This window comes from Vespa velutina, chromosome 24, assembly GCF_912470025.1.
Source record: "Vespa velutina chromosome 24, iVesVel2.1, whole genome shotgun sequence".
Classification (NCBI taxonomy): Eukaryota; Metazoa; Arthropoda; class Insecta; order Hymenoptera; family Vespidae; genus Vespa; species Vespa velutina.
The window spans coordinates 2502986-2522985 of record NC_062211.1 but is presented as its reverse complement, the minus strand read 5'-3'; the positions used below and the strand labels follow the sequence as shown (position 1 = coordinate 2522985).

Below are 20000 nucleotides of genomic sequence, written 5' to 3'. Positions count from 1 at the left end.
ATAAAAACGATAAGTATATAATTAACGGGAGATTAATTATAGGAGATATAATTTAATAAGGAGACTTTTAAGATGATCGGGTAAAAAATATGTTGAAAAATTTGAAGAACAAAATGGAGAGCATAATTCGAGGAATAAAAGTTTGAAAAAATTTGTTCGTGCTTTCGCGAAGAAAGATTTTTAGAGAGGGGAAAAAAACAAAAGAATAAAAATCGAAAAAAAAAAAAAAAAAAAAAAAAAAAATCTTTTCGTTCGCCATTATATTACTTTTTCCGCTAGTCTCTTTTTATCCGGAGAGGTACACACACTGGACACGTCCAATTTACTTCTCTCCAGATATGAAAAGGAATGATCCGATCTAATTAGGACAAAAAAAAAAAGAAGATAGGATAGGACGAGAGAGAGGAAAAAGTGAGAGAAAAAACGCAACGATTGCAGTTTGCATGGATTTATATCCGTCACTATCCATTCCACCGATGTGCACCCTCCTCAATCCTTCAATCACCATTCTCTCTCTCTCTCTCTCTCTCTATCCATTCCTACTCTAACCAAACATCAGAGCAAAATTTTTTTCACGACTGGCTTCTGCCATTGCGAAAAATCTGTATAAAAAGAGGGATAAAATAAAAAAATATTTTCTAGTATAGACTCGTATATACATATATATATATATTTATATTTATCGTAACATATAAAATGGCGGACGGAATACGAAAAAAAAATGAAAAGGAAAAAAAAAGAACGAGAAAGTCAAGATAGCCCGAAGAAAAAAATTAAATCTCCGATTCCTCTTTCGTTGATCGAATACTTGTGTAAAAAATAAAAATAAAACAATCTTCGCAGTTTACTTAATTTTTTAGAACGATCTTCTTTACCGACAGAGCAGAGGGAAAAAATGAACTTGATTTTTGAAGAACGTTGATCGAGAATATTTTCGTATATATATATATAAATAAATAAAAAAAAAAAAAAACATAAAAAAGAATAAAAAAAAATTCTATTTATTAACTGTAGAAATCTTCTTTATCGACAGGGCGCCGAAAAAATTAAATTAAATTAAATTTTTTGTCATTAATGCGTATGCATTATAAAGAAATACAATTGTAATCTTTATATTAATAAAAACAATCTGCATTATCGACAGAACGAATGAAAAAAAAAAAATCACAAGAAAAAAAAAACAAAAAAGAAAAAAAAAAGAGAATGTAAATTACACGTATATTCCGTCATCGATCGAAAAAAATAAATCAAGGTGTTCATCATCGTACCTATTAATATGAAATTAATTAACTAACCTCCATGTGAGATTCCGATAAGGCCAACGTTGTCCGTGGATCGTGAAACGTTTGCGTCTCGTCCTTGAATATCGTGGATTCTGTCGATCCGATAAACCGCAACGTCGTGCCTTCATCAATTTTCGAGTGGCATCGTCGATCTCACCGGTAACTGGTATACCACTGAATCTCTGCGAACAAATAAGAAAAATAACGAACATTTAATGACAATATAATTAACAATCGATTAAGAATTACAATAGGAAAGGAAAATATGAGTAGAAGAAGGAAAAGATTAAAAATTAATACTCCTAATTTCCGCCATATTTTTTTTTCCTTTTCTTTTTTTTTTTTTTTCTTTTCATCAACCCCTAATATTTTCTACGCTATACTCCCATCATTGGATAATAATACAAACATCCTATATATATATATATATATATATATTTTTTTTTATCTTATATTTTTTTTCTCTATTCCTCACCCATTATCCGATTCCATAATCAAAATCAACGCAATATTATTTTACGAATTATTAGAATTAATGGTAACACCTCGAAACAAAAAACCAAAAAGACAAAAAAAAAAAAGTAGCAAGAGCAAGCCGCATCACAAATATATAATATATATATATATATATATATATATATATATATATATAACACGTGTTGTTTTATCATTCTTACGTTCTAGAGGTCGCTAGCGTGGGTCTCTTGTGACTAAGTGAAAAGCCTGATGTGGGGGAGTAAGTATAGAGAGAGAGAGAGAGAGAGAGAGGGAGAGAGAGGGTTGAGGTTGTTAGAGGTTAAGGGAGGTTAGAATAGAAAAGAATTTTTTTTTTTTTTTTTTTTTTTTTTAAATTCTAGAAAAAGATCGAAGACCGATAAGAAGAAATATGTCTTTTATTGGGTGGTTTTATACCGTGTAGAAGAAGAACACACACAGGTTTCTTTCTAATTCTTGACGAGTTCGATTTTCATGCAAATCCTCCCATCGTTGTGAATCATTGTTGGTGAGAAGGGGGGGGGGATGGGAGGGAGGTTTAGGGACTCCAGGGGATGAGGGAAGGAAGAAAGAAGATGGAGATAGATAAACGTTGCCCAGTTACAGTGATGTATGTGTCATATGGTCCAACACACATACATATACAAATATATACATACATATGTTTGTATGTATATATGTAATATGTATATATATTCAATGGCAGCAGAACGTTTTTCCAATTGTCCATTTTAACCGACGTTTCCCCATGTCCTTCTCTCACACACTATCTTTTCCACTAACTCTCCACCCATTGTATACCATCTCTCCTTTTCTATCAGTGGGGTTTACTTGCATGCTTGCTTGATGCTTGCTTTCCTGCTGCTGCTCGGTAATATTTCTTCCATTGTCTTTTCTCTCTCTCTCTCTCTCTCTTTTATTTATTTTTCTTTTTTTTCTTTTCTTTTTTTTCTATTTTTTTTTTTGTGTGTCCTCCTCACGTAGAAAAAGATAGACAGTTGGATACGTAGGACGGATATGTTAAAACGGAAATAGTCGAAAAGAATATGGTAATATGTTGGTAAAATAACGAAGGAGAAAGAGAGAGATATATATATATACAGAAAGAGAAAGAAGAACTTCCTAACTCTACGCTTTGAGAATTCTAAATTTTTTTTTTTTGTCACCACATCGAGAGAGACTATTATTATCATTTTCATTCCTCTCTCTCTATCTCTTTCTCTAATACTTCATTTTTGTCTAGGGAATTTTTTTACTTTTTTTTTTTTTTTTTTTTTTTTTAATATTATTTATATAAAAAAAAAATATATATATATATATTTATTGTGCTTGTGTGTGCGCGTGTGTAAGTAAGTATGTAACGAAAAAATAAAGAAAAGAGTCTAGTGAAACTTGTCTCTTTGGCGGGAAATTTGAATTTCCAAGATGGACAATGATATAACGGCGAATAAAAATAAACTGACCGATTTCGTGTAACTTCTTTTTTTTTTTTTTTTTTTTTTTTTTTTTTTCTGCGCGAATATTTACGTACGTGATAATGATAATGTCCTTTCAATGAAAAATATATTGACGACGATCGACGGGACTTCTTTTTCACCGGGATATTTGAATTTGAATGGACAATGATAAATAATGGCCGTAGGGGGATGGTGGGAGGGGGGAAATAAATTGACGATCGCTTTGCCGGGCGCGAAATTTGAATTTGAAAAAGGTAACGATGCAATGTGACCGATGGGGAGAAAAATAAATTTCATCATTGGTGAAGCTTTATTTTTTTTTTCTTTCTTTCTTTCTTTCTTTCTTTTTCTTTTTATAAGCATGAAATTCGAATTGACGAATGCGTACTATCGCGATTTCTATAAATTCAAGGGGAGGGGAAATTTGAATCCACTTTACCTTTCAATATATTGTCGAAATAAATTCTTTAAAATGTAAAAATTGTTAGATTACTTTTTGACTGTGATAAACGATAATAATTATTTTAATGATGATGATGATGATGATGATGATAATACTATTACTAATAATAATAATAATAATAATACTTACTTGTAAATTTCTAATGGCGTCCCTCAGTTGATCTTCTGTCCTTAGATTACCGGTTTCTGGGTTGCTTTCTGGCAAATACCCAAATTTTGTGAGATAACTTTGCTGTAACATAAAAGAAAATACAAATTAAAAAATATTAATTGTCAAATTAATAAAACGTTTTCGATTATATATACTGAGCGTATAAAAACAAAACAAAAATATACGAATGATCCTAGTCATTGTACAAATGAATCAAAATGATTAATAAATTAAAATAGAACAAAAAAAAAAAAAAAATAGAACAAAAAAAAATATGACGATTAAGGAAAAAAAAAAAAAACCCACGATAATAATTACAGTATACGAAGTTTATAGAAGCAAACGAAAATACGTGAAAGATCCTAATCGATTTTCAACCGAAGAAAGAAAAAGAAATAAAAAAGAAAAAAAAAAAAAAAGAAAAAAAAGGAAAAAAGGAAAAAAAAAATAAAACATTCAAGAGAAAAAAAAAACAGAAACCCAGACAAGAGAAACAATATCAAGGGTTCCTTCCATCGCCCTTTCCGCAGATAACAGAGCATGGGAATGGGCAATGGGGTTTGAAAGATGGTATTGGAAGATGCGGAAAGAAGGGAGGTAGGGGGAAGAATAAGCTCGGACGACGACAATGGTCTCACGTGCGCGTCATTCATATTTTCTTAAACCCGTGTGATACATACAAAATTTCTCATTCTTATTCTTATTCTTCATTCTATCGGAATAAAACGAGAGAGAGAAAGAGAAAGATAGTGAGAGAGAGAGAGAGAGAGAGAGAGAGAGAGAGGGAGAGAGAGAGAGAAGGAATAGTATAGTCGTCATAGTTGATTCATGTTATATATAACTTCCATGGTGAATCCCATAGGATATATTGTTTTAGTGTAAGGTATAAAAGAAATTGCATTCTGTCACGAAAGAATGATTTTTATTGGGTACCATACGACACAACGAATAATGGTGGAAAAGAAAATGGTGGGTGTGTGTGTGTATGTGTGAGAGAGATAGAAATAGGATGAGAGGATGAAGGGTAAAGGGGTAAGAGTAGAAAAGAGTACGAAAAAGAAAATGGCGGAAGAGAGAGATAGATGTATAGATAGATAGATAGAGAGAGGGGGTAGAGGGAGAGAGAAGAGTAAAATGGTGGGGATGAAATAAAAGTAGTGGGGGTAAATGAAGAGTAGAGTGGGAGTGAAGGTAGGATGATAAAAGATGTTGGAGAAAGGGGGTGGTAGTGTGTGTGTGTGTGTGTGTGTGTGTGTGCGTGTGTTAAATATTCTCTTCGAATTTGAAAAGCTTCTCAATTTTTTTAATTACGATGAGACTAAAAAAAGAAAGATAAAAGAAACGAAAAAGGAATAAGGAAGGAATGAACGCGAAAAGAAAGAAATTTAAATGATGGGGTAAAGGGTAATGAGAAGAGGGTGGTGGTTCGTTGGTTGGTTGGTAGTTATTTGTAACGAAGTATTTTATGGGGTTGTAATTGAGGAAGTAATTTGGACGGGGTCCTAATGGACTGAAAAAAGAATAAAAATCAAGAATGGAAGACAGAAAGAAAGAAAATGTTCCGTTGGAAATAATTATTTGCTATCATATTTTTAAATATAATATATTAAAAAGAAAAAAAAACTTTGCGATGAATGATATACGAGAATTTGTTAATATTTTATTTATTTATGACATGAGATATTATTTGACAAAAAGAAAAAAAAAGAAAAAAAATTGTTTAATTGCTCACCACATTTGTATCTCGTAAATTCAAAAATTTATCACGAAAGTGAAAGAAATCATGAAGATCATTAAGAAGAGATTTATTTCGGAATTAATTACGCCATATTTGAATTCCATACCGTGCTACGAAATTTTCTCATAAAAGAAAAAGAGAAAGAGAAAGAGAGCAAGAAAGTGAAAGAACGAGAGAGAGGAAAGAGAGAGAAAGAGAGAGAAACAAGTAATGATTGTAATGGTACATACTATATTTAACATACTAGACGAGCTATGTGTATATATGTACATATATATATATATCTCGAGAACACTTTATTATTAAGAGTAAGCTCTCTCTCTCTCTCTCTCTCTCTCTCTCTCTCTCTCTCTAGAAATGAGACCGACACGGATTAGCGAGCGAACACGAGGAAGATTGGAATACTTTGGCGAAACAAATAAGTATGGCTGAGAAAAGCTTTACGAGCTCCTGCATCCGGACTAAGGGATAAGTATGAAACATTCTTATCGTGCCTTTGCTAGTGTAGAAAAACGTGACTCGTGAGAATATTGTGATGATTAAATGGGGAGGACCAGGGGAGGGAGGGGAGAAATTGAGATAAACACACACAACACTCGTATAACGCAAATTCATATAATAATAAACAATCAAAATTGTAACAAAAAAAAAAAAAAAAAAACATATATATTTTATCTATATGCAAAATTTTAAATATTTTGTAAAATATAAATCGTCGATTTACATTGAAACAAAAAAGAAAAAAAAGAAAAAGAGAAGAAGAAAATATTTGAAAGAATCGACATGATTTCAAATTTAATTTCCTTCTTGATAGGTTAATTATACTATATCAAATTGAAAAAAAAAAAAATATATATATATATATATATATTTAAAACATCGAATATAACCTTACATATGAAGTGACAATTAATTTTGTGAGACGATAAAATGAGATGAATAAAATTTATAGAGAAAGAGAGAGATAGAGAGAAAGAGAAGAAAGAGAAGAAAGAGAAGAAAGAGAAGAAAACATATAATTACATGAACATAAAATAATAATATGATGTAGTGAGAAAGATTAATGAGGATTAAAAATGGCGTCAATCGGTAATACATTTCATCTCACTTAACGTTTTTGAACTTCAGTCGTTAACGTTTTAAAGGTTCGAGGTTATAAAATTCTGATAAAAATCGATTAAGAAAAAATGAATAAGCAACCTAACGAACGTTCATGACTCGAACGTTGAAAAAGAAAAAGGATAGAAGATGTGGAAGATGGGGTGCCGCCATATTTGGTGGAACGATGAGCGGCCCGTAAACGTACAAACGAGTTGTCGGTAGGTAGGTAATATATCTTGGGGTAGTGGCACAAAGAGAACCAAAGAAGAGGGTGAAGCGAGTGAGAGAGAGAGATAGAGAGAGAAAGAGAGAGAGGGAGAGAATGTGTCAGTGCGTGCATTTCTGTGTGTGTTTGCTGGACTTAGGCCGTGTTTGGTCATCGTGCACGATTTCTCTGGCATTGTTCGTGGATCTACCTTCTTTTGCTTTAGAACCGGTTGCACGTTGTTAACTACGTCACTGGTTGCATTGCCATTTATGGAGAATAATATAAGGACATATGCATACGGGTATGTGTGCGTATTATATATATATATATATTTTGATGTATGTATAAAGTGAATTTTTATAATGTATTCTCATGTTAAAATTGAAATTCTTTAATTTTTTAATTTAATATATATATATATGTGTGTGTAACAAATAATAAAAATTATTGCAGTATAATACTATATAATAAAATACCATATAATATTATATTGATATAAATAAAATATTATAAAATATTAGACTGTATAATGATGTATATATAGACGATAAATATTACACACATATATATATATATATATTTAATTATAAAAATTATAAAATGTTAATTTTAACGTGAGAATACATTATAAAAATTCACTTCATAAATATATCAAAATAGATATTTCATTCCTTTAATGAATTTGTCTCTGCTTATATGATATTATATTAAAGTGTTTAGAACTTAAGAAAGGGAAAAGGGCAAAGGTCAAGCCCTATAGATTGTTTCTCTTCAAGAAAATACAATACGATATATGTACGTGACTTATCGAATCGTTCAATCCTGCGGTAGAAAGAGAAAGAAAGAGAAAGAGAGAAAAAGAGAAGGAATAAACGGAATTAAGAAGAACATCTGGAAAACTCGGTCACGACTATAATGTAATAGTGGTAGTAATAGTAATGGCGGTTGTTGTAGTTGTAATCGAACGTCGTGATGCGGAAAAGACGCGACCGCAGCTGCGGTTTTCTCTCTTATTCTCTCTGTCTCTCTTCCTCTTTCTATTTCTCTCTTTCACTCACTCACTCACTTTCTCAGCAGAACCGACGATGCGGAACAAAAGCTAGGAAATATATCCGAATAATAAATATAGTTGAACATTGGAAAGCACTTAAAATCCAATTGATCCGACACCGATAATACACACATATCGAAATTCTATGTTTTGTGAGTGAGAGAGTAGTTCTATGATACTTCGTACTATATCGAAGTATTTGCAATATCGGGTTTGGTTTGATGTTATTGAAACAGAGGAATGACAGAAAAGAAAGGGTTAAAGAAAAGAAGAAGAAGAAGAAGAAAAAAAAAAAGAAAAAGAAAAGAGAAAAAATAAAACTTGATAGAAATAATACTTAATAATATCGTACAATTACAATTATGATAATTATAATGATGATTTGTTATTACTGTATTACAATAGAGTATAGTATACTATAGTGTAATACAGTACAGTACAGTATAATAAATTACTATAACATACAGTATAATATATTATAATATAATATACAGTATAGTATAGAACAATACAATACAGTATAATATATTACAGTATAGTAATTACAGAAAGAGTACGTTCTCTCCCTCTCTCTCTCTCTCTCTATCTCTCTCTCTTTCTCTCTCTATTTCTATCTCTCACAACGAGAAGGTGCAACCACTATTCTTCTTGTCAGTTTGTGTATTAAAGTCTTTTAACGAGAGTCAATTCGATCAGAAACTCTACCACTTGACCTCCTCCCCCTCCCCTTCCCTCTCAAGGTTGACCTCGTTTCCGGTTAACTTCAACATCCTTGTCCAATTGTCTTTTATTTCCGAGTCTTAATGTGAAATTAGAACGATGTAAGTAAAGACTTAAACTGAGATGTCGTATTTTACTTTCCCTATTTTTTTCCCTCTCCTTTTTACGTCATTTTTACGAGAGAAAGAGAAAAAGAGTAATCGAATTTTGTTCTCTTTTTATTTTTTGTTTTTTTTTTCTTTTTATCATTATCTTTTTTTTTTATTTTTCTCTAAAGTGTGCGTTAAAATAGTAACGAAATTTGGAACCGAAAAGATATGGGGAAAAAATTGATCTCTTTTTTTTATTTCAGTCACGTGACTTTTGAAAGGAGAGGGGAGAAAGAATATGTATGAATTTAATATTTGATTTTTTTTTTTTTTATTATCATTGTTATTGTTGTCATTAGAAACATGTAAAAATTGAAACGATATACTGGTCAGTAATACACGAACACACAAATTATTTGAAATTCGAACTAACGGATATTGGCGCGAGTCTAATTGAAATTTGCATTTCGGTCATGGCTGCCGATATCCGTTGCCAGTCCCACTTCCGGTTACGTAATTGATTCGAATGGGAGTGAAAGAAAGGTAGTATGATGGAAGACACACCATAAAGGATGCAAAATAATGCGTGTGCGAGCGTGTGTGTGTATGGTGTGTGTCTGTTTGTGTTGTGGAAGAAATGATGGTTGAGTTATTTGCATGGTTGCAAAAACAAATATGGCGACACGTGACCGAAAGAAAGATGGCAGCTGGCGGCCATTAAAAAATTAACGATCAACCAATCAGTATCATCGATATAATTGATCGATTGATTAAAATCATTGACAATCGACCGATCAAAAATTATTAAAGAAAAAAATTAGAAGAATTTAATATTAAATTATGTTATTATTGTTTTGTATAAATCGAGAGAAAAAAATTAAAACATAGTTTTTGGAGAAAAGAAACAACAATGTTTAAAGTTCTGGATGAACAATACTTTCGCATAAAAATGTTTCGGTAAGATCGACTTTTTTTGTTCCTTTTTTTTAACTTTTTAATTGCAGAATAAGTTAATATTACAATTCGCAAAAAATATCCCAACAGTAAGCTGTAATATTTTAACAACAAAATATTGTTATGAAAATTTATACAACGTGATGTAAATGAAGGGATGAAATATAATCACCCTAAAATGTTAATCCATGTTGTGGAAGTCTATGTACGAATTACTCTAGTAATACAGTACCAGAGAACTATGTAGCACACAATTACTGAGATATAGTCCGCTGTTATCCCGCATACGTATGTATGCATCAAATGCGACGGTAATTAAGTAGAGGAGTGGAGCTAACAAGAGACAGAAGGGGGATGATAAGTGTGGGGTAAGGTATGTGAGGGGCGTGAGGGATAAACGGGGGGTGGTATGAGGGACGAGGATGTAAACGAAGATAGACTTAATTGAAGACCAGTCGAAAGAGGCTCGACTAACTGAAGGACACCCTGACATGGGTGTATTAGCCATTGTGTCAACTGTTTCGAGAATTGTCCGAACTCTTTTAATCAGTATCTATTTGTTGGATATCAAAAAATATTATATATCAAGTGATTTTTTTAACGATATCTTCTGATTGTTAATGAGAGGGAGAGAGAGAAAGAGAGAAAAAGAGAGATCTTATTAAAATGATCTTTTGTTTCGTTTTCTTTTTTTCACATTGTCAAATTACAAGTTGAATTGAAAATAAAAAAATTTTCGACCCACCCTATGTATTTATGTATTACCTATCGTAGGTAAATTAATTTATTAACATTATGAAGAGAGAAAAAAAAAAGGAACTTTTGGATTAATCTTTTTTCTTTCTCATATCATCATTCAGAGTCTAGAAAATTTAGATCTGCTCTGTATTACCGACCATTGATAAATTATTTTATTAATAATATGAAAGAAAAAAAAAAATAAATAAATAAAAGCTTTAATATTAATCTTTCGTTTATTTATTTTTTCTTTTTTTTTTTTTTTTTTTAGAGCGTTAAATTACAAATTTAGAAACATTCGACACACCCTGTTTTACCTACTGTTGATAAATTATTTAAAAAAATGTTATTTATAAAAACTTTTAAGCTAACCTATTATTTTTTATTTTTTTTTGTTTTTTTTTTCTGTTTTTCAGATTGGTGAACTATAACGTTAAAGAACTTTTGACCAATCCAATACTATTGTTATGTACTATTACTATAATTACTATACTGTAGAGATTTTACTAATATCAACTCTGTCAAAACACAAGATTGTATTCTATTCTAACTTATCTGTAATAATTGAATTTTCTGTGTATTTGGTAATCACATCTTATGTCTTATCACGTCTGACTTCTAGGAAGTTATTTGAAACTAACTAATCTATTACTATTACTACTACAGCTGCTGCTGCTGCTGTTGCTTCTGGTACTGCTACTGCTGTTACTGCTACTACTGTTCCTACAGGGTATTTTAGTTTAAGTTAAGATCAAACTTGCTAAATGGTTGAACTAGGGTAGAATAAATCTAAATAACTTTTAGACTTCTAAGAATATTGGATTGATTGATACGTAAAAATTGTAATACTATTATATCATTTATTATTTAGTATATATATTTAGTATATACATATATATATATATATATTACTTAGGTTATATCACTATATATCAGTATACGTATTATATATAATATAATATTATTTTATATAAAATACAAATCGTTCATAGGACAAATTCGATATTATAGAAAAATTTTAATAATATCACGAATTACGATTAGATCGATGATTAATTTTAATCATTCTTTTCGACGAGCGATTTACAAAATGGCGAAGGTTAAGAATTAATAAAGCTCGTAAAAAAATTTTCATCGATAGTCGTTCGATTAATTTAAAAACAAAATAATAATAATAATCGTCTGGAAATGCTTGAAGCAGGGGGAAAAAAAAAGGAAATAACAAAATAAAAGTAAAAAGAAAAAAAAAAAAAAAAGGAACAAATAAATTAAAGAGAACATTACGGTCGTGCGTTGTTAATCAAACGATAAGGGAAATTTGTTCGCATTGCGCGACAGATAACGTGGATCGTTTAAAGCGAGTTAATTCTCGTCACGCCGTATTTTAGAGTTCTCGTTCCATTAATTCCCTATTTCTTTCTTTTTTTTTTCTCCCCCTTCTATTTCGTTTTCTCTTCCTTTCCAATTCCTACTCTATTTATTCTTTTTTTCCCCCTATCCCCTTCCCCCTTCATCCCTTTTTTTATTTTAACTCTCGAGAACAATTATTCTGCAAGGATGCCAAAGATAGGAGGAGAATCACACGAGCGCGTTAAAATTTACGATCCAAATCGCCGTCGGCTAGTCGCATCCTTTCGCCATTTTCTTTTGGATAGGATGGGGGGAAGGGCTGGGAATCGGGCAGGATTAACCATACATGTGTGTGTATATATATATATATATATATATATATATATATATATATATATATATACTGAGACGAACAAATTGCAATTGCGAGAAAAGGGAAATTCAGTTATTTCCTTTTACCGAGCATAAACGACCCTTCCAAGTCCGTCGAGAAATGAAATTCCGCTCTGTCTCTCTTTTTCTCACTTACTTTCTATCTTTCTCTTTCTTTGTTTCTCTCTTTCTCTGTCTCTCATTCTCTCTGTCTCTCTTTCTTTCTCCGTCTATCTTCGTCTAGACGGATAATTTTGTTGCGGAACAGAAAATGGAGTTGAATACGCATGTACATTATTACAAGTCTAATCGAATTTCCTTTCGAATTCGTAAAGATTTCTTTATCTTAAAAATAAAGAGGGAAAAGAAAGAGGTAAAATGGAAACGCATACGAACAAACATATATATGCAAACAAACAAAAAAAACAAAGAAAAAAAAAAAAAAGAACGAACGGGAAATAAGGAGGATAAAAAAAAAAAAGTCGGGAAAAAGAGAAAAGATGGGAAATGAAAAAGAAAAACAAAGAAATGTAAGAGAGAGAGAGAGAGAGAGAGAGAGAGAGAGAGAGAGAGAAAAAAATAAAAAAAAATAATAAAAAGAAGAAGAATAAAAAAACAAGAAAAAAAAAGAAGAAGAGAATTTTTTCTTTCATCTTTTCTTTTCTTTACATAGAGAAATCATATTTGAAAGAAATAAATAAATTTTATTTATCTTACATCTTTTAGTATCAACTCAAAGAAGATTCTAAAAATCGTTTTTCCATTTCATCTCGACGTCCTTTTTTCTCACCCCCCCCCCCCCCCCTCTCTCTTTTTCTTATCCATCTCTTAACTATTTCTCTTTTTTTCCCAATGGACCATCGTCCCTGCATCCATTGTTAAGAGTATCCCAAAGAGGTCCCATAGGATCTTCCTTATCACACCTCACCTTACCTCTCTTCACGTCAATCCATCCACACAACCCCTCACTCCTATCTCTACGCATCGTTTCCAGCCATTACCGTCAACCTTACACTCCTCACCACCAATACCCTTCTCCAACCCCCTGACACGCTCACCACTTCTGATTGTCATCGTCGATCGGGAATAAAGAGGGGAAAAATCGTGCTTGGCATTTGATCCAACTATCAAGTTTTCCAAGGACGCTTTTAAGGATAAAGTTAGAGCAACGTAAAACCAAGAATATGTGTGCCGATGGTAACTCCGAAGAGACTAGTTAAAGCGAGAGAGATAGAGATAGAAATAGAGATAAAGATAAGGACAGAGAGAGAGAGAGAGAGAGAGAGAGGGGGAGAGGGAGAGTGGGAGAGGAAAAAAATATAAAAAAGAAAGTGAGAAGGTAATACAGGAAAACTTTTGCTACATTCACAGAGTTAGAATTGGAGAGAAAGAAAAAGGAAAGAGTAAGAGGGAGAGAGAGAAAGTAATACAGAAGTTTTACGGTGTTCAAAGAGTATCAAACTTTGTACGTGATTGGAATACTATTTTTATTGCCAAATAATTTTTTAAGAAAAAAAAAGCGAGAGAGAGAGAGAGAGAGAGATTGTGCGAAAAAGAGAAAGAGAAATTATTTTCTTTTTCTTCTTTCAGGTTATGTCAATTAAATTTATAATTCATTTAAATTCTTATTTATTTCTTTATTTTTTTTTTTTTCTTTTTTTTTTTTTTTTTTTTTTTTTTTTTTTTAGCGCACCGTAAAGTCGTAATTTCATTGAATTTCTGCATCGAGAGAAACGTGTACCATTGTTTCTTCTCTTCATTTTTCTTTTTTTTTTTTTTCTTCTTCTTCTTTTTCTTTATAGGTTACGTCGCTGAGATTTATGATTCATTCAAGTTCTTATTTATTTATTTATTTATTACTTTTTCATTTCCCCCTTGTATCGATACCATAAACATTTTATTGAATTTCTGTAATATAGAAGGAATGTATTGTATTAATGTTTTATTCTCTTTTATTTTCTTTTTATTCTTATTTCTTTTTTCTTTCTTCCTTTTTTTTTTTTTTTTTTTTTTTTTTTTTTTTTTTTTTTTTTTTTTAGGTTATGTCGCTGAGATTTATGATTCATATAAGTCTTCATTCATTAATTTATTAATTTATTCGCATCTATATCGTAACTATTTCTTCAATGAATTTCTGAATAAAGAAAAAAAAAAAAAAATAGAGATGTCCCCTTTTATTTTTCTTTTCTTTTTTCCTTTTATTTATTTATTTATTTTTAGGTTACGTCGCTATGGAATTGTGATTCATTTGACTTATACGGTATTATCCGCGTAGTTGCGTTTCAACGATGGAAGAAAATATGTCTTCTTAGAAAAAAAAAAAAAAAAAAAAGAAACAAAAAAAGATGGCGTCTCGTTGGAACATTAGATTTTTTTATACATATACATATATATATATATACACACATATATATACAAGTATTATTCTTGTGTCTATGTGATTGTTATTTCTTCGTTCATCTTACCTATATACATATATTTTCTTTTTCACATTCCTTCGTTTATCTTTTATGTATGTGTGTGTGTATGTACATATATTTTTTTTTTTCTATTGAATAAAGCATTACAATAAAGGTGTTATACCTAAAAGGTAAGTTAAAAGTGGGTTACATGTAAGTACGTAGTTAATCAATCGAAGGAACGTGTCTTGCCATAAAACGATGGAAAAAAAGAAGAGTGAGAGAGAGAAAGAGAGAGAGAAAGAAATTAACTATTTATAAAGGAATGTAACTCTGGTGTATCGTACAATGAATGCATCCCATGTGAAATAGAATCGATTGATCCACTAATATCGGTCTGATCTATTATTAATTAATTCTAAATCGATCGATTTATAGATCGCACAAATATCGTCGATTCGTTCGTTTTTCTTTTTTTTTTTTTTTTTCTTCTTTTTATTATAAGAAATTTAATTTTGTCGATGATAAATAAATAAAAAGGAAAATAATCAAAATAATAAAAAGAAAAAAAAATAATAATAATAAAAAGAAAGAAACAAAAAAATGGTATATATATATATATATATGTATATTCGATTTTTCGCTGAAAGATCACGATAAAATTAACGCTCGCTGGCCGGTCGACGAAGGGTGAGGGAAAAAAAGGGTAGAGGAAGAAAAAAAAAGAGAGAGAGAGAGAGAGAAAAAGAAAAAGCAACAAAAAAGAAGATTATGAAAAGGATAAAGTCAAGCCGCGTAAAGGACGAAAAGCGGCTTAATTTGTGTCCCACATGGGCGATACTCGCGTTATCTCTGCGAATCCTTTAAATCCTTGACAAAAGAAACGTAACGTTTCCGTTGGGAAAGATTAAAAAAAGAGAGGGGGAAAAAAAAATAGAAAGAAAAAAAAAATAATAAAAAATAAAGAAAGGGTAAGAAAAATCAAAAAGATCGAAAGATCGAAACAAAAAAAGAAAGAAAAAGAAAAATTAGGGAATTATAAAAGGAACAAATAATCAATCTTTCAAAAATGTTACTTTCTACAATAATAATTTTTGGAAAGTTACAGAATTAAAAATCTGAGTCCGTCAAATATTTTTTTTTCTTTCTTTTTCTTTTTTTTCTTTTTTTTTTTTTTTTTTTTTGTTTCGTTTATACCGTTCATTCCGTTAATTTAATTCGTTTCCCCCGTTTTTATTCGGATCCATTTCATTTTTTTTTCTTTCTTTCTTTTCCTTTTTTTTTTTTTTTTCTTCTTTTTATCTCTTTTTATTTCGCACAAAATCTGTTTTTCGCTCTGTATTCCGAATAATTTCTTTTCCTTTTTGTTCCCTCCACGGATTTTATTCCTTCTCGATTTCTCTCGAATTTTTTTTCCATTTTTTTTTTTTTCTTTTTTGCTATTGATTTCTCTCAATTTTTTTTTTTTTTTTTTTTTTAATCTCCACTCATAATTTTTCATTCATTCCGCTAATATTTCCTTTTCATTTTTTATTTTTCTTCCACGACAATTCATTTCGATAATTCTTTTTTTTATTTATCCTGACAATCCCAGTCCTTCAATTTTTTTTTCCTTGTTTTTTTTTTTTATGTTTATCCCATTATTTCTCTCCCTCTCTCTCTCTCTCTCTCTCTCTCTCTTTATTTCCCATAAATTCCGACAATATTTTTCTCCATGTTTACTTCGACAATTTCTTGCCATCCATTTTAACCCTAAAGATAATTTTCAATAATTCCCTTCAATTATTCCCCTAGATATTTATTTCTCTCTCCTTGATATTTATTTCTTCCCCCCCCTCCCCAACCACCCACCTTGTCCCATTTGTCTTCTTCCATCTCTCTCACTTTCGTACTTAGTTTTTATTTTAATATCGATTTTTACTTTACCCTTTCAGAATTTTTCTTCCCCCATTCACCTCCTCATAGCCTTTCCTTTTTCCTCCCTCTTATATTTTTCTATTTTTTCTTTTTCTTTTTCTTTTTTTTTTTTTTCTTTTTTTTTTTTTTCCTTTTATTCATTTCATCGTATACTTTCGAATTGTTCTTCGAGAATGAGAGAAAAATATGTATACGTGCGAACTCAGAATGTAGAAAATAAGGAACGAGAAAATCGTTTTAGTCGAACTAAGTCGTCGTTGTCGTCAGCGATCGAGCGAGATACGAAAGGGCAAAGCGAATTGACGACGAGGAGACTAGAGAAGTCGAGGGTGCGCCGCGACCACACCCTAAGCCCTAACATACTCGTTAAATAGGCTCTCTCTATCTCTCTCACTCTCTCTGTCTCTTTCACCATTCAGTTCGTACGGAATTTACTCAGAGAAAAAGAGAAAGAAAAAAAATTAAAAAAGGGAGAAAGAAAGAGAAAGAGAAAGAGAGAGAGAGAGAGAAATAAAAGAAAAGAATAAAGAGAAAGAAAGGAAGAAAAAGAGAGATAGATAAATACACCAACGCACGCACACACGCATGAATAATAAAATAAAAAGAAAATAATAGAAAGAAGAGGGAGAGAGAGAGAGAGAGAGAGAGAGAGAGAGAGAGAAGGAGATAAATGCACGCACGGGCATATACATAAATAATAAAATAAAAAGAAAATAATAGAAAGAGAAAAGAAATGAAGAATGAGAGAGAATGAGACTTTAGTTTAAAAAAAAATTTCTACCGAAAACTATTGTCTTCTATTACTGTAATATCACATTAATCCAAATATATATATATAAAAAAGAAAAAAAAAAAAATACTGAAATTAGAAAATTCTAATAATAATCAATAATATTAATAATAATATATAATATTAAAATAGTATACAATAATCCTAAATTATTGTAATACAAATATATAGATTTAATATTAATATTTTATTTTATTTTTTTTCTTTTCTTTTTTTTTTTTTTTTTTTTTTTTTTTTACAATTAATTATTGCAATACAATAATAACAAAATATACTTTATATACTTTATATATATATATATATAAATAGATCATGACGACTATATATAATATCAATTAACTAGTACAAAATAAGCAACGATTATAATTGAAAATTAATAAGAATCATTGATATTATAATTAATAAATAATTGTTAGAATTTAATGTTATATTTTCTTTTTTCTTTTTTTTTTTTTTTTCTTTTTTTCTTTTTCTTTTTCTTTCTTTATAAATATAAAGCGGCATCGTAGTACGAACGTTAAAGCTTTCATAGCTTCTATTCGAAATAGATAAATGAATCAGGCTCTATTTATGGTCGAAGAAACATTATATATCCGGAAACGTTAGAAGATCGTGGGAAACTCATGATAGTAAACGAACTTATGCGAACGTACACACATATGTACGTGCATATATATTATATATATATATATATATATATATATATATATATTTCCTCTCATTTACGTACGAATATAATTCATTAAATGAAACATTAAAATCTAATTGGAGAATTATAATGATAGTTTTGGATTAACCGGAGGAAAACAAATTTTCGGTGAGACCGAGGTTTAAATTCATGCATTTGCGTTTGTAATTTGTGTTAGTATATAAAACAATTATTAATCGACTCTCTCTCTCTCTCTCTCTCTCTCTCTCTCTCTCTATCTCTCTTTTTCTTTCTCTCTTGTTTGCCAGCTTTATCGTACTTTTGGGAAAATAACGAGATTCGATAATCGCGCGTTATTATTGATGGTGTCTATTTTTCTTTTTCTCTCTTCTTTTTTTTTTTTTTTTTTTTTAAATCATTAATCGTTTATTTGACACTGAGAGAGAGAGAGAGAGAGAGAGAGAGAGAGAGAGAGAGAGAGAGAGAGAGATTAAAGAAAAAAAAAATGTGTGCCGTTTGCATACGTGTGTATGTATGTGTGTATTTGAGCGAGAAAAAAAGAGAAATAAAAATCATTCCTATAAATGATTTTTGATAAATCATGCGTAAATGTGAGTATATTACTTTCGAGAGGAGACTTTTTTTTTTTTTTTTATAGATATTAATTAATTTCAATTCGAATTGAAAAACACTGATTTATCAGTAATCCTTTTTTTCTCTCTCTCTCTCTCTCTTTTCTTTTCTTTTCTTTTCTTTTCTTTTTTTTTCGTTTTGCTTTTCAATGGAATTTACGTTCATAAAAATGTCTTGATCTAAACTCGTACACCCGTTATATTATTATTATTATTATTATTATTATTATTATTAATATATATTATAATATTAATATATATATATATATAAGTTAATAAAATGTACGTAATAATTTAAATATTACAAGAAATTAATCTGCTAATCAAAGAAAATATTATTATAAAACCAAATTAAATATATTAATTATCGGTGGAATAAAAATTTGTCTTATCCGATCGATCTAATAATACCATACTACAATATTATATTTAAATATAAATTATTATATCTAAATAAAAATATTATATGTAAAAGAAATATCGTAATATCCCTATTATTATTATTATTATTATTATTATTATTATTATTATTATTATTATTATTATTATTTATATAAAATAATTTCCAACAGTGGCGTTAAATTCAAATTGATCTAATAAAACGATATTTCATTATTTTCACACGCATACACACACATACACACGCACGCACACGCACACGCACACGCACACGCACACGCACAGAGACACACATACGCACAGATACATTTTTTTTTATTTTACTTTTTTTGTTCGCAACGAATAGAGAAAAGCAGGTGGGTCCCCCTCCCGACCGGAAATGCAGATGTACACGTGCCGAATTTACTAAAGAATTTCCGCCCGTCTCGGTCTCGAAATGCGGAAATGCGTCATTCTCGTATTCTCTCTCTCTCTCTCTCTCTCTTTCTGTTTCTCTCACTTTATCTCTATCTCTATCTCTATCTCATTCTCATTCTCTATCTCCCTGTGTTTCGGTCTTTCTGTTAAAACGCGTATGTAGAATATAATCTGTATATGTGTTCTACCAACGTTCAATCTTCCAGGAATCGGTCTGTGGTTATCATACCTATGCGAAATAGCCGCGAAATTCGAAACATCCGGCGTCGTTGAAATATCTCCCTGGAGTACCGGAAGACGATCGTTATATTGAATCGTGTGATTCTAACGAGACACATAACATTCAATCTTAACTGCAGTTATTTGTTAATAATACACGTAACAATGAATGGAATGATATATTTAAGCCGTGTCGAGAGATACAAAAAAAAAAAAGAGGACAAAGAATCAATGGTTCTCAATGAAAATCGATACATTAATTATTTAAATGAATAATAACAACGAGAAGGAAGAAATTTCCGACAAAAGGAAGAGAGAAATAGATAAATAGAGATAGATAGATAGAGAGAGAGAGAGAGAGAGAGAGAGAGAAATAAGCGTGAGAATGGAGAACTATAGTGAATTAATA

The 20000-nt window shown here is 30.4% G+C and overlaps 1 protein-coding gene across 2 annotated transcripts in view; it reads right to left on the bottom strand.

The window, feature by feature from the left end:
• The window catches only part of LOC124957107 (matrix metalloproteinase-2-like), a 157865-nt gene that overhangs the window by 106722 nt on the left and 31143 nt on the right, over window positions 1-20000 (bottom strand). For both annotated transcript variants that reach the window (XM_047513807.1, XM_047513808.1), the window contains exons 2-3: window positions 3828-3929; window positions 1296-1465 (exon numbers count right to left, since the gene is read on the bottom strand). In XM_047513807.1, the coding sequence (XP_047369763.1) occupies window positions 1296-1465; window positions 3828-3929 (272 nt within the window). The remainder of the gene's footprint in view (window positions 1-1295; window positions 1466-3827; window positions 3930-20000) is intronic.